Here is a 16604-nt window from a genome sequence, read left to right as displayed (position 1 = left end):
TACGTATATAAGGCAAGCTTGTGGTTGTATTACTTTTTGCTATTTGCCGTATGACGAAGTAGGCTATGTCGCTCTGTCCGGTGGAAACGTCATTATGTCCAAAACTGTTCTTAGCCAGTGCAAAACGATCAAGAAGGGCATTCATTAGTTTACCCTGCAGGTCTGCTATTTACACTACAGTCTGTGTGCAGGCTATTCTTGTGCCTACAGTACGTATTATGAAAGAGTTCTCTGAGTGACTCTTAAGTGACCCTTGCTTCCCTCCTGCTCTCTTTAACCCAAGCTGCATGGGGCAGCGTATGGAAAGGGCATCTATCTCAGCCCCATCTCCAGCATATCCTTTGGATACTCAGGTAGGAAACAGGCCCTATACCCCCCCATTGTCTTCCTCTGTGGTGGTGGAGTCCATTCTGTGTTCACCATGGCTGGATGAGATGTCATCGTAATGGAATGGTCCATTTTCATCTGTTTGGGGGGGGGGGGGGGGGGCGTTCCACCTTGTCCTGTTGTGCTGCACTGTGTTGTCGTCACCACTGTGGGAGGTGGGCTTTGATTCTCTCTGTGAGCTCATACAAAAGTTCTGTAAGATGGTCGTCACTGGGAGGACGGGTATAGGTGGGTGGGGGGCAGCGTTTATTTGTTTACAAATTATTATATCTTCCCTGCTATATTTTGAGTGAAAAATGGAATCACGTGGATCTGGCGGTCCACATGGGAACAGTGTGGCTCTCAGACTGTAGATCAGAGACTTCATGTGGTCGGCCGTGTGAGTGACTTCAGTCAATCATGTCATAGACTCTTCTATGGCAAATCTATATGACGTTGGACTGTAAATTTGTGTCGGTGTCGTGAGTGATGGTGGTACCAGAAGGACTGTTCCTTGTGCTTGTAGGGATGGGGAAAGGACAGCATCGCATGCCCACCAAAGATGAACTGGTGCAGCGCTACAACCGCATGAACACCATACCACAGGTAAGTCCTACTAGCATTTAGTTTAAGAACTATCAGGTGCCTGCTTTCTATGTCAGTGGTTCTCAACCTGTGGAACAAGTAATCAACAAAACGTGCTATAAAAAGTGATCAAATAATCAAAGTGGTAGAACATTGCCTCACGTTGTTGTGAGGCGTTGCATACGGCTATTTTCACAATGTTTATCTGTGAAACCGAGTCAATCTAAATGTAATGCCTCAACTCCTACAATTCCATGTGCTTGTCTGGGTGGGGTGTCCCCAGTTCAAGTATGATTATTTTGTCGGATCCCCAGTTCAAATATGATAATTTTGGGGGGTCTCCAGTTAAAATAATAATATGATTATTTTGTGGGGTCTCCAGATCATTTTGCGCGGTCTTATTTTGGGCCTGAATAGGTTAAGAACCACTGTTCTATGAAACGGAGTGCTAGAAGCTATGATGTCATTGCTTTCATTTGTTCAATCCACTTAAAACGTGATATTATTGCAAGCTTCTATTTTGCATGGCGGGTAAAGTAAACCTCAGTTTGTCTCTCACTGCAGAAGCTTGAAGGAGCCTGCTGTTGTCTCTCTCTATTTCAACAGAGCCGTCCGATACAGTCACGCTTTCTCCAGAGTCGGAATCTAAACTGCATTGCTCTGTGCGAAGGTAAGTAAACACAAGAACCTTTACCTCTGTAAACCCACATGTGACTCTAAACTGCATTGCTCTGTGCGAAGGTAAGTAAACACAAGAACCTTTACCTCTGTAAACCCACATGTGAATCTAAACTGCATTGCTCTGTGCGAAGGTACGTAAACACAAGAACCTTTACCTCTGTAAAGACAAACCCACATGTGCTGCAAAGGAAATATAAACAAAGCAGTGAAGCAGTAAAAGATAACTTATTGAATCACTATTCTGGGCATATCTAACTATAAATGCACCAAGTCTCTGTACGTCTGTACTCTGTATGTACAGTATGTCTGTATGTCTGGAATCCATGTAACTCGAGAACCGTTCGCCCCACCGACTTAAAGGTATATTCAGTGATTTCACTTAATTCAAATATCACTTATTTTTTTGTTTTGTTGTGATAATCCTCTCTACTATAGAGTGTGCTGACCATATAAGGAGTTCCTCCCTGTCCCCAGTTAACCCCTGGGGGTCAAAAAACCTTAGGTTTCGTTTTTGGCTCTCTATCCTGATTGGATGAAAGGCTTAGGTCCCAGCCAAAAACGAAACCTAAGGTTTTTTGAGTGAAATCACTGAATATACCTTTAAAATTCGACACACGCGTTACACCCCACCACACGGGCACGGCGTGCAGTGCCCGGTGTCGAGTCAGTCGGACCCACGGTTGTCCAGAACCGCGCCAGAAATGCCTCTGCCCGGGCTCTGGACAGGAGTCCTGCCGACTGTGCCCAGTGTCCATATATGGAGCTGGCATGTTCTGACATCAGTCTGACATCAGTCTGCATAGACTCCATATTTGGGCATGCCTGACAAAGAACTCCATATATGGGCATAAAAGGGACACATAAAATATGAGCATAAAAGGGTCATAATATCTGGGCATGCATTTCCAACTTGCATCGTGTCAAGTAGGCCAGTGCCCAACGGGCACCGCTGTAGAGACTCCAACGGGCACCGCTCTAGTCATAAATAAAGGGCAAAAAGAGGGTACCAAGTACATAATAGAGCCCTTAGGGGATCTATAAACAAAAAATATATACATTTTAAAAAGAGGGTACCAAGTACATAATAGAGCCCTTAGGGGATCTATAAACAAAAAATATATACATTTTAAAAAGAGGGTACCAAGTACATAATAGAGCCCTTAGGGGATCTATAAACAAAAAATATATACATTTTAAAAAGAGGGTACCAAGTACATAATAGAGCCCTTAGGGGATCTATAAACAAAAAATATATACATTTTCGCGCAATTGAAGAAGAGATCTAGCGTAAGGGCCGCTAAGTTTTTTTGTTTTTGTTTTTTTCAGTGACGAATGGATACGGGACTACGACTTAAAATCACACCTGTGTGAAGTGAGGGGCGCTAATATTTTAAGTCTAACTCATGTTGATTAGGTGATGTAATGGTGATGTAAAACAAACGGTGCCAACACAAACATTAAACGCCATTAACAATAAAGAGACAATATGACGTAATGAGGCACATTATGATGTAATTCTTCCCTTCATTGTCAATGCGTTTAAAAAACAAACATTGAACTAAAGACAAACATTAAACCTGTGCCCATGTGTCATTAAACAATGACAAACTGCTTGTCCGGAATTCGCCTTTAAAGTCCACAGACTTGGCTACATCACTTGGCTACATCACAACTACCCTAAACAAACATTAAAAGTCCATAGACTTAGCTACATCACAACTACCCTAAACAAACATTAAAAGTCCATAGACTTAGCTACATCACAACTACCCTAAACAAACATTAAAAGTCCATAGACTTAGCTACATCACAACTACCCTAAACAAACATTAAAAGTCCATAGACTTAGCTACATCACAACTACCCTAAACAAACATTAAAAGTCCATAGACTTAGCTACATCACAACTACCCTAAACAAACATTAAAAGTCCATAGACTTAGCTACATCACAACTACCCTAAACAAACATTAAAAGTCCATAGACTTAGCTACATCACAACTACCCTAAACAAACATTAAAAGTCCATAGACTTGGCTGCCGCATGAAGTAATTTTGGAAAGCCATGCATTGGAGGGGCCCCCTCAGAAATCACACTTGTGTGAAGGGAGTGGTGCCTTTTAACACCATGATGTATGTATAGTATGATGATGATGATGTATTAGACCCAAATGACATCACAGGGGGCGGTATAGACATACACACAAAGCCACATGTTGGAATGGTTAGCATTGCTCAAAAGTACCTTCTGGGTTAACCCATTCTGACCTGAGATCAGATTCTAAAAATGTCTTCTACATCCTGACAGTTTTCTGAAAAAGCTATGTCGTTCTTCGATAAAATAAATAAATAGCAGACCTACAAGCTTGTAGCGCGCCAAAGTAATCACAACTGGCTTGTAGACCTTGCTATTAATGTACCAGTATACAGCCAGCACTGGAACCGCTGGTTTCAATACCTTGATCTCCCTCCAATGCACTGAGGGAAACTTGTCACGGAGGCAACGGAGGTTTTTGCCATTGATTGCAGCTTGTATATATGCATGGTCACTCAGAGGGGGGGTTATAGAGGCGTTTGTCCTAACCTCCTCACCCCAATGTCTCCTCCAATACTTTTTCTGCTTGGCAGAATGAAGCCTTGGGCCGAATGTGGAAACAAAGCTAAATAAATCATCACCACCTTCCTTCCAACCTTCCGACCGGTCACACTGTCCAAACTTTGTTCAGCCCATCAGAACATGTCCAGAGTTGCCCGGAGTTTGAGCACTTTTTCCATCTACACACCAATGGCTCTATTTTTGTCAGTGCTAAACACCTTTATTACTATTTTGAAAATAATTTTTGAATAGTTCAACTAGCCGATCTACATTGTCATGTACATGTAGATTTGAACTATTCAAAAATGATTGTCAAAATAGTAAAAATAGGCCAAAATGTTTAGGGATAAGGGGTTTAGCATGGGCGAAAATAGGGCCCCCTATGTCTTTGGCAAAAATAGTCGATCTACAAGCTCACAATGTGTCGCTAACGTGATGTATTATGAGTTTGTAGCTCACTTTTACTGTTTGGACTTAGCTAGCCTGGCCCAGCCACCGTAATTTCTGGTATAGAGGGGCAGGTGCCGCCGGGAGCAATGCGCTGGATGCCTGGATCATATTGGTTTATCGATCTGAGCGCCCCCCTCCGAACGGAAATAAAAGCTTGGATACGGCGGTGGCTCAGGGGTAGAGTGCCTGGATGGTAACCGTAAGGTTGCCAGTTCGAACCCGGGCTCCCCCAGAGTTAGTGTCGAAGTTAGTGTCGAAGTGTCCTTGAGCAAGACACTGAACCCCTAATTGCTCCCGATGTGCTAGTTGGTGCCTTGCATGGTTTCCGCTGCCATCGGTGTATGAATGTGTGTGTGAATGGGTGAATGTAATGCACAATCTATGTAAAGCGCCTTGGATAAAGGCGCTATATAAATGCACCATTTATACAGAGGCTAGGACTTAGCTAGAGGTGATGCCTCCTCCCTCACCCTGAAAGTCCTCCCAGCCCGTCTCTCCACCATGGGTTCAAGAGCCTTCAGCCGCTCTGCCCCTCACCTCTGGAACTCCCCCCCCCCCCCCCCCCCCCTGACATCAGAAACATGGACCTCAAAACCCACCTGTTTAGGCAGGCCTATGACTCTGTGTGACCTCTGTGTCTTCACCTCAAAACCCACCTGTTTAGGCAGGCCTATGACTCTGTGTGACCTCTGTGTCTTCACCTCAAAACCCACCTGTTTAGGCAGGCCTATGACTCTGTGTGACCTCTGTGTCTTCACCTCAAAACCCACCTGTTTAGGCAGGCCTATGACTCTGTGTGACCTCTGTGTCTTCACCTCAAAACCCACCTGTTTAGGCAGGCCTATGACTCTGTGTGACCTCTGTGTCTTCACCTCAAAACCCACCTGTTTAGGCAGGCCTATATGACTCTGTGTGACCTCTGTGTCTTCTGCTGCAAGCTGTGCCCTAGTTTTGTTCTGCTTTTAACTGTGTTCTTGTACTGTTTTTAACCTGTACGGCGACCTTGAGTGCCCTGAAAGGCGCCTTATAAATAAAATGTATTATTATTATTATTATTATTATTAGTTAAAGTAATTTATCTGTTCTGTAGGCCTACTTTGTTGTAATTATTATGTACTTTAAAAGATAAATTATAGGCTACTAAGGATAGTGCATTTACTCTTTTATAGCTGATATTAAATAAACTATTTACAATCCAGTTTGCATTCAAAGTATCTCAACGTAAAGTAAAGCTAAATGAAAACAATTACACAAGTTCAAAGATGGTGTCTAATTGAACCTCCTCTTGTCTGAAACAGTATCTAATGTAACCTCCTCTTGTCTGAAACAGTATCTAATGTAACCTCCTCTTGTCTGAAACAGTATCTAATGTAACCTCCTCTTGTCTGAAACAGTATCTAATGTAACCTCCTCTTGTCTGAAACAGTATCTAATGTAACCTCCTCTTGTCTGAAACAGTATCTAATGTAACCTCCTCTTGTCTGAAACAGTATCTAATGTAACCTCCTCTTGTCTGAAACAGTATCTAATGTAACCTCCTCTTGTCTGAAACAGTATCTAATGTAACCTCCTCTTGTCTGAAACAGTCATTACATCCAAGGACCTGCAGAAACACGGTAACATCTGGGTGTGTCCAGTGTCTGACCACGTCTGCACGCGCTTCTTCTTTGTGTGAGTAAACCTCTCCAGCTTCCTGTCAGCACATCAACACATCCCTCTCATTCACTACACATCCCTCTCATTCCGTACATTCTGAAAGTCTGGAAATGTTGGCCCAAGGGTGGCGCTAGATTAGAGCACTGTTTGTTTACCAGTGGGTCGGGACTGTCGGATTGACTGTTAGATCAGCCAACATCACCATTCTGAACAAAGACCTGCCATAGCGTGAAGATAACAGCCTGGGTGCAGTAGCTGCTATACCACATGAACCCTAGCGTGCCTTTTCTGCTTTGAACTGTAAGACGAAATAGCTAACAATGTGTCACGTTGTGATGCAATGTGTTGCATTGTGAGCTTGAAGATATAGCTCAGCTCTTTCCCTGAAGGGCTTTGGTGTAGTTTCGAGGAGTTTACAAGGACAATTCCAGGTTGAAAAAAAACTTTCTGAAAGTTCTGAACCTCTGTTAAATCTCGCTGATAACAAACTATCATTACACCTGGGTAAAACTGAATCCATTCTCTTTGGGTCTAAAATAAACCTCTGCAATGCAGACGACGGCTTCACAGTAAAAATGGGTGACAATGTTATTGCAAGAAAAGAGGAAATTACAGTAACTACCGCGGTGCATTTTAGAGGCAATTCTTTCCAGTGAAAACATTACTCAAAACAATCAACCAAAGAACTTTTTTTTGTACAGGATCTCCTCACTGGTCAGTATATGTATGAATACATTGAGGACTCTAGCAGGAGCACTCATCCGATGTCACATGCACCTCATGGTACCACAGCACCACAGGCCTTTCTTGGGTTTAATCCTCTTAGCAAACCTTGTATTGAACTGTACTTCCCTTTCTCTTTTCAAACCGTTAATAAAGTATTCAATCAAAGTACAGAGCCCATTGGCGAACCCTGTGAATAATCTATATGGGGTATAATGGTTAAAAAAATGTATGCGTCCTTGTGTACAGTGTTCACTGTAACTTCATAATTATGAACATTATACATTAGGACGTAATGTTTAATTGGTTAGGATAGGAGCAACCTTAACTTCAGGTCAAATGCTTGGCTGTGTTGCGTTGTACTTTCATCTGCATCTGAGGGGGGGGTACTTTGGTCCGACCTGCGGACCAGACTCCAAATTGGCCTCGCTGATTTACTTTCAAAAGGATCACCAGCACTGGCTCTGGCTCGGATGTTTAGCCTCTTTGTAGGTCTACATGTTTGCACATTTTGTGTATTTCTATTTTATGTAGGATTATTAGCTTTTTTTTTTACTTTTGGAGATATTTTGGGTATTTGCTGTGTATCATAGATGTCTTATTGTTGTTTGTTTTGTAGTGTATGTTTTCAATAGTGTATGTTTTCAATATATATACTGTGTGTGTATGTATGTATATATATATATTTATAGGGTCCATTGTGCGGTCAGCACCAAATCTTATCTTGTACTGTAAGTGTCATCTTTGAAACGTGACCTCTGTCTCCTTGGCACAGATACGAGGACGGCCAGGTGGGAGACGCTAACATCAACACCCAGGAGCCCAAGGTCCAGAAGGAGATCATGAGGGTGATCGGGACCCAGATCTACTCCAGCTAATGGAGGCCCGCTGGCAGCCCCCCCCCCCAGACAGACAGACAGACAGACGGACGGACGGACGGACGGACGGACGGACGGACGGACGGACGGACGGACGGACGGACGGACGGACGGACGGAGCACATGGACTGTGCTCATGGTCTTTGTTGCTTTTCTTCACTCCTCACTCATTGGTCATCAGAGAGAACCAACCAGTAGCTGGAACAGGCCTATAGAACACACACACACACACACGCACGCACGCACGCACGCACGCACGCACGCACGCACGCACGCACGCGCATGCACACCTATGCATGCACGCACGGCACGCACACACACACACACACACACACACACACACACACACACACACACACACACACACAGGAATACATGGATCCTCACGCACACTCCTACTGTATGCACTTTTCAGTATACTCACACACACATACACAAACATGCCCCCCCCCCCCCCCACACACACACACACACACACTTTTGATGAATTGAACAATGTGGACCCTGTTGTAAACAAGTGTAATGCTTAATTGGGTCGTCCACTCACAATTAACAGTCTTTGTATTGAGTTTGTGCTTAAAATGTACTGTAATTCTACAAACTGTTAATACATATTTCAATCAATCAATCAAACACACACACACACACACACACACACACACACACACACACACACACACACACACACACACACACACACACACACACACACACACACACACACACACACACACACACACACACACACACACCCTTTCAGACAAAGCTCTCTCATTTCCTCTCGGAGCCTTGTCACTTGGAGCCTTTCATTCTGTTCTTTTATCAGCTGCAGCTTTATGGATTCTTTGGACTATTTATCTCTATTTATCATTTCTCTTTGTGAATATCTAGCAAAGAAAAAAAAGAAAAAGGGAAGAAAAATGCAAATGCAATCCAAATGGTTATTAGATCCCTTTGTGGCTATAATAAGTGATGGATTTACATACATATGGAAGTTTGTTCTCTCATTGTGTTTGCAAAGACATCATCTCCGTGATCCGTTTATTTAACCCATTCTGGCCGGGCACCCATTTTGGTGTCGGCATCATGTTATGCTTTAGCTATTTAAAAATAGCAGATCTACAAGCTCATATCGCGCCACCGAGTGGCGCGATACGAGCTTGTAGGTCTGCTATTTTTTGAAAAATCGAAGAACGACTGACATTTTTAGAATCTGATCTCAGGTCAGAATGGGTTAATATTCTTTGACTAATGACATGGATTACGGTCTGTGATAGGATTATCTGAGGGACATGCATTGTTCTCCCGTTTCCCCCTCGGCCCCCCTCGGCCCTCCGCAGGACGCTCCTGCCTGCGTGGGAGAGGGCCTGACATTTCAACACCCCGAGGCTCCATGGGTCTCCTCCCTAACTTGATCCCAAAAATAATCTGTCACATACATTAGAGGGTTTTTCATTTTCCAAATGAATATATACCAGTGCTGTTCTGGCACCCGGCCTCGCATCTCTGACCTTGTTACAGTGTCAGGAACTGTGGGGGAGAAAAAGAAAAAAAATAAGAAAAGGTCCTTTGTTTCCAGATTGATGACCAAAATTTCAAAATCTTTAAATTCTTCGGTGAGTAATGAAAGTATGAAACCAACAAAACCAATTTCAGATGTTGTTTGCGTTTGTATCTGAGGGGGAAACACTGAAATTGGATCTACAAGGTTTCCATCTTTCATCAGTAGAGAGACATGGGATCAGTCATTTTTTACATGACTGGGATGCCGTGTTACTGCAGGCCCTTACCTCACTACAATGAAATGGTCATGAGTGGATGAGTGAGGACGCAAGATACCACCGCAGACACTGGAAACAGCAACCTGAAGAGTTCTACTCCAAAGTTAACCACTTAAACCCTATGGTTGACTGAAGTCCCTCAGGACTCTATATATACGAGTGTGTTTGAAGTTATTGTTGGGAAGGATTTGGCTGACAAATAGCTGATCGACAAGCTCACAACACGTCGCCCTTCCCCAGAATATGAATATTGGGGTTTAGGTGGTTAATGTGCGTATCCATTTTAGCAAATACACACTAGTACCTGCATTTTAGCACTCGATACCTCTGCAATATAGACAATTCAGCCTGCGAATAGCTTAGGGTTTTAATTGTCGCCTGAGGACTTACAGAGATTCCTTTAAACAGACAATAGGTTTCATTTTTGTGCTTAAACCAGCGTTTTTGAGAGTTTGAGTATGTCACCTTTTGTTTTGAATGGTGGTCTCGCTCAATTTGGAACCAAACTCTTCCAATTTGTGTCCTCTGGATTCATTTAAATGTTAACACTCTCAATTTGTGTCCTCTGGATTCATTTAAATGTTAACACTCTCAGAGCTAAATAAACACTGAGGATTTTACTGTGTGCGTTTCCTGTCGCACGCTACCGCGTCCACGTCCAGGCGTACTCACACCACCCCAGCGCCGCCAAGCCCACGCAAAGTTGGATTTTTCTTTTCTTTTATTAAAGTGCATTAATTGTGCATCTCTACGGTTTATTATAACCCATGGGGAATGGCAACCTTGTATAATAGATGAACCTTGTTGATCACTTATAGTTATGTAATGTACTGTATGTATGTACGTACGTACGTGTGGGTTTGTATTTTTCTCAACATTATACAAGACATTGCACTTATTCAGAGTTTGCCTAACCCGGAGGAGTTGCACACCACGGCACGCCGCCCTTCTTAGACTCGTGACAGACGCGGGCGGAAACGAAGGATTTCTGAGTCATGGAGGGGGGGGGGAATTAACGTGTTACTGAATACCCACCACGTGCGCTATACTATGCTATGTCTGAGCTGGAGACATAGTTACACTGTACGTACCGAATGAATGGACATGGAGACGGTGAATTGTAAATAAGGACATTGGATGGAGACTGTTGAAATGTATTGCCTGCAGAGAGAGAGAGAGAGAGAGGTGCACATGTACAGTTGAACTCGTTGTAGAGAGGCCGTAGAAAGAGAGGGAAGAAACGGCTTTTGAAGCTTCCGCTCCCCCTCCTTGAGCACTCTTGATGTCATGTTGAAGGGTGGTGGTGATGGCTGATGATGTCATGTTGAAGGGTGGTGGTGATTGGCTGATGCCAGTTTCTGTGTAAAGACTGAGGTTCTCTTCTAGACCCTCACTCTGACTTTCTCTCTCCCCCCTCTCTTTAGCTGGTGTTGTTTTCAAAGACAATGATTATGATGATGATGATTATGATGGTGATTACGATAATGATGGTTATGACAATGATGAAAGGCTGTAATGAAAATAAAAACAAAATAAAAATAATAAAGACTGATTTTGCACAATTTTAGATTGCCTCCTCTTTGATGTTTCAGGGAAATTGTTTGACCATTAGAGGGTGGAGGATGTGAAGTCTTGTAAGACTAACTACTCCATTTTGGTCAGGAGGGGGCACTGTTGCTACATGAACACACACGGTGAGCTGAGCCCACCATTCTAGTATTCAGATGGTCAATAGAAATAAAACCAAAGTATGGTTTTCCTTGTTGGTGTCTCCAACAAAAAAGGAATATTGTACAGACCTAATCAAATATCATATTTTTAAATGTGCATATTTCCAGCCTGTAAGGCTTGTGCATTATTCATACATCATTGCATGAGTTCAGCCCTGTTTGGCTCATATAAGGTTGCATAGATTTTTATATTTTTATGACTTAACCTCATGTTAAATACGTATTCATCCTGCATTATAAACTATGCCGACATGTTGATTATGACCTTTGAAATGCTCAATGTTTTCTGTATTATTTCACTGAATTGAGTTGAACAAAACAAAACAGGTAAAGGTGCAGTCTGTCACTAAACAATCCAACAATATGGCAACAATTTACAATTTAGGCATTTAGCAGACGCTCTTAATCCAGAGCGACTTACAATAATCAAGAACAAAAGCATGGGAATACATCACAAAAGCATTTATCATAAAACATGCGTAAGCTAAGAAAGTAACAGTGGAATATCTATATTATGAGACTATACATATAAACTATATAAATATACTACTATGCTATACATATGTACTATGGCGTGCTATGACTATATACAATACAATTATAGTGCTGTCTACATAACATGCTATAAGTCTGTATCAGATGCTATCTAAGTCTACAGAAATGCTATCTAAGGGGGTAGGGTAAGTGCTATGGGCCATGATGGAGTCTAAAAAGGTGGGTTTTCAGACTACGGCGGAAGATTGGGAGTGATGCTGCAGTTCTGACTGCAATGGGAAGTGCATTTCACAGTTTTGGAGCCAGAAGGGAGAAGAGTTTGGGACGTGTGGAGCGTTGTCCGGCGTTTTTAGTTAGGGTACTTCCAGCTTCCCTGCGTTGGCTGATCTGAGTGCGCGGGAGGGTTTGTAGGGTTCAATCATACTTGCAAGATATGGGGGAGCCATACCTTTGGTTGCCTTGAATGCCAGCATCAGAGTTTTGTATTCTGTGCGGGCAGCGACCGGGAGCCAGTGGAGGGCCAGCAACGTTGCTGACTGACTACACATTGTCTAAATAAATTGTATATTTCAATCTCATGATGACTTTGTAAGTCGTGTGTGTGTGTGTGTGTGTGTGTGTGTGTGTGTGTGTGTGTGTGTGTGTGTGTGTGTGTGTACAGTGTGTGTGTGTGTGTGTGTGTGTGTGTGTGTGTGTGTGTGTGTGTGTGTGTGTGTGCAGTGTGTGTGTGTGTGCATGTGTGTGTGTGTGTGTGTGTGTTCGCGTGTGTGTGTGCACACCCACACGCCTTCTGTTTTTCTAAATAGTCACTCTCATTGTTTTTTCTTTCTAAATGTCACCACCAGCTATCTATCCACAACAGCCTCTGTCAATCCAGACTTCTATATGCATGCACTCACAGAACATGAATGAAAGCTGATCCAAAATGCCGCAGCTCGCTTGGTCTTCAACCAGCCAAAATTCTCACATGTCTCCCCCCTGCTCCGCTCCCTCCACTGGCTCCCGGTCGCTGCCCGCACAGAATACAAAACTCTGATGCTGGCATTCAAAGCAACCAAAGGCATGGCTCCCCCATATCTTGCAAGTATGATCGAATGATACAGACTTATAGCATGTTATGTAGACAGCACTATAATTGCATTGTATGTAGTCATAGCACGCCATAGTACATATGTATAGCATAGTAGTATAGATATTCCACTGTTACTTTCTTAGCTTACGCATGTTTCTTGATAAATGTTTTTATGTGATGTATTCCCATGCTTTTTTGTTCTTGCTTAATATAAATCACTCTGGATTAAGAGCGTCTGCTAAATGCCTAAATTGTAAATTGTAAATTGTAAAACACCATCTATATGCTGGTAGTATCATCAATCTCTGCTATAGTGTAAATCCATCTCCTGATTTTTAGGAGAGAAAAAAAACTATAATTTCCCTTTCTTTCACCTATAGGAGAGTGCAGAGGACTCTCTGGTTTATTATGCCCTTCTTTCTTCTCACCCAAACCACAGGAAGAAAAGACTCTCCCCTCTTGACTTAATCCCAACAGAGCTGGGCCGATCTGCAGGGAAACACCAATCTGATGTTGGTGTTTTATTTTGTTGGCACAGCCGCGGCTCCACTGTCTGTGTTCGAACAAGGGCTGGGTGTGCCATGTTCAGAATGGCCGTATACTAATCACGATGTGGCTGAGGCACTCCCGCCCGGGCCCTTGAAATGCACCGTACTTTATATGTGTGTATTTGCGGTAATTGGGTCTGTCTCTTTCATGCTGACCCACTTGACAGACTCTGTGGCGAGGGCCCCTTGTACCGATATCTTTGTACTGTGTGTGTGTGTGTGTGTGTGTGTGTGTGTGTGTGTGTGTGTGTGTGTGTGTGTGTGTGTGTGACTGGCAGATGATGCGTACTGCTCCTGTGTTACTATGATCTCTGAAATGCAGGCCTCACGTTGGACCTGGTCCCCTCGGTTTGGCTCTGCCCTGCACCGCTCCAGCCAGCTGGCTGCTGCTATAATGCACGCACGCACACACACGCACGCACGCACGCACGCACGCACGCACGCATGCACGCACGCACGCACGCACGCACACACACGCACGCACACACACGCACACACAGGCTCAGTGACTAGGCCCTTTTTTCTGCATGCAGTTCCACAATGTGCCACCGAGGGGAGCTCTAGTGTTGTTTTCCGTCCGTTTCATTTCGCACCTTGCGTGCACGCATGCAAACACGCACGCGCACACACACACACACACACACACACACACGGCGCAGGCATATAGGTCAACACACACACGCGCACGCGCACGCGTGGTTGTTTGGTCCGATAAAGCAGCAATGACGGGAGGTCATCGGGGTCACACTGAGGGTGTCTGGCCCTTGGCGGAAGCCGGCGGTCTGCAGCCTCTTCGCCTTCGTAATCACTGTGACCGCCCCGTTCCTGCACAAAAGGACCAATTAATTAGAGTTGTTTAAGAACCTCGCTCTTATTGAGCCAGGGGTCTTTTGGCTTGTGGCACCAAGACCCCCCGTACCCCCCCCCCCCCCCCCCCCCACACACACACACACACACACACCCCTTCCACGCCACACCACCCAAACCACCTCAGCATGTCCGGTGGAGCCATGTCTTCCCTGTCACTCCCGGACGGGAGTGACAGGGAAGGTCGGCGGTGTATGCGGGCCACGGCCGAGTCTCGTTTTGAGTTAAGACTCTGACCGCGGGACTATTCTGTTATATGCCCCCGAGGGATGGGGGACGGGGGGACGGGGGGACGGGGAGACAAAGACGCCAGTGAGCCTGAAGACATGCCACACACTGGAGAGACACATGGAAGAGACAGAAAGCAGAGGACAGAGCTTTGGGCTGGTGGGAGCTATAGGGGGGACGATGTGTCAGGATGAGAATTATTCAGTGTAGCCTGCAGGCTAATACAATACATGCACTGGAACTGGGCCTGCTGGCATGGCTGTCGAGACCCGTCCGTCCACGGGTGGATGGAATGGGAGCAGTGTATAGATGCTACACGCATGATGCCGGGGACAAGAACTCCACGCTTGCTGCAAACTGTGTGTGACAATAACCCATTCTGACCTGAGATCAGATTCATACGAGGTTTCCGCCGGACACACACTGGTCTGATTAACCCATTCTGACCTGAGATCAGATTCTAAAAAATGTCAGTCGTTCTTCGATTTTTCAAAAAATAGCAGACCTACAAGCTCGTATCGCGCCACTCGGTGGCGCGATATGAGCTTGTAGATCTGCTATTTTTTAAATAGCTAAAGCATAACATGATGCTGACACCAAAATGGGTGCCCGGTCAGAATGGGATAAACACCTTGAACCTTATAGGGACGGCATGCAGTGGCGATGCTTCATTCATACTCCTACTGTATACGATGGCGGTTCTCCCTAACCCTCCACCCCCCAAAAAAGCAGATCTACAAGCTCACAATGAACGCATCACTTCCGACTTCAATCCTTTGTTTGCCATCATAAAGCAGGTGCTGTGCAATGCATACAAGGGATAGCAGAATATCGTTGTGAGCTGGTAGGTTTGGCGATAAAAAAAAAAAAAAAAAAAGTGTGTGTGTATATATATAATTATATATATATATATATATATATAATAATTGTCAGGATCCCGGGTGTGTGTTGGACCCAATATGCAGAAACTCATCTCAAAGTACTCGCAGGAAACCCAGAAGCACAGTTTTACGACGCTGCTCCACGAAGAGAGGGAATTTCGCCTTATAGTTTTAGACTGCGATGGAGGGGCTCCGTCTCAAGCCACCTTGAGCCATGAGAGACACCAACCGAGCCAGCTAAAGTGTGCGAGTTGTCGTGTCGAACGTTGCGGAGTTTGCTTGAGCCGACTCAGCCCCGTTCGAGTTGCGGCCCCGATAGGCAGAGAATCGTAAATCCTCATGTTTTGGGATTGGGCCGCATCAGCGTCACGTTCTTATCCACGTCATCTCATTATCACCCAATCACACATCACTCATTTCATCTCCAGACCGGCTATTTAAACTGGAAGGTTTGCACTGCTCATCCCTGCTGACTTTGCCACTGCTCACACTGACACTGCTCCGCTTTCTGCTGCTCACCCTCCACCACCCCAGCCACCACCTGTTGTTCTGGATATGCTGCGTTTAGGTACAGTATATTAGTAGTGGTCTAGAGGGGTGGATTGCCAGCACGAAAAAAGCAGTGTATTATCATCTTCACCGATCTGAGCGTCCACTACTCCACCCCCCTCCCCGAAGACCCACAACGCCGGTTCTGTTTGGACAAAACAGCAATGCAATTAAACACTTGTGTGGATACACCTAAAAACGTCTCCATGTGGATGGTGACATCAAATGCATGAAAGAAGTAAAGCTCCTCAAGCCATGAACAGAACCACTGCAAAATCACAGCGTACAAAATGGACCCTCTCCATTTTTACACTGTCTGATTAAATGCACGCTCTCGTGTGTGTGTGTGTGTGTGTGTGTGTGTGTGTGTGTGAGGGTGTGTGCACGTGTGTGTGTGTGTGTGTGTGTGTGTGCGTGCGTGCATGCATGCGTGCGTGCTTTCTATTCCTTTGCCTTTTTCCCTCTCTGGATTTGAATGATGGAGTACAAGTCCTTGTCCAGTCCCTCAATGTATGTGT

At 44.5% G+C, this 16604-nt stretch overlaps 1 protein-coding gene across 2 annotated transcripts in view; it reads left to right on the top strand.

Moving 5' to 3' along the window:
* Positions 1-7945, top strand: part of LOC310853667 (protein mono-ADP-ribosyltransferase PARP6-like) — a gene marked incomplete at its 5' end in the record, with an annotated part of 47805 nt that extends 39860 nt beyond the window's left edge. For both annotated transcript variants that reach the window (XM_083758062.1, XM_083758061.1), the window contains 5 exons: positions 284-353; positions 893-972; positions 1558-1621; positions 6265-6349; positions 7833-7945. In XM_083758062.1, the coding sequence (XP_083614188.1) occupies positions 284-353; positions 893-972; positions 1558-1621; positions 6265-6349; positions 7833-7935 (402 nt within the window). In that variant the 3' untranslated portion in view covers positions 7936-7945. The remainder of the gene's footprint in view (positions 1-283; positions 354-892; positions 973-1557; positions 1622-6264; positions 6350-7832) is intronic.
* Positions 7946-16604: the final 8659 nt, after the last annotated feature.

The sequence above is a fragment of the Protomyctophum parallelum genome, assembly GCF_964188405.1.
Source record: "Protomyctophum parallelum genome assembly, chromosome: 2".
Lineage (NCBI taxonomy): Eukaryota > Metazoa > Chordata > Actinopteri > Myctophiformes > Myctophidae > Protomyctophum > Protomyctophum parallelum.
This window is presented reverse-complemented; position numbering and strand designations above follow the sequence as displayed.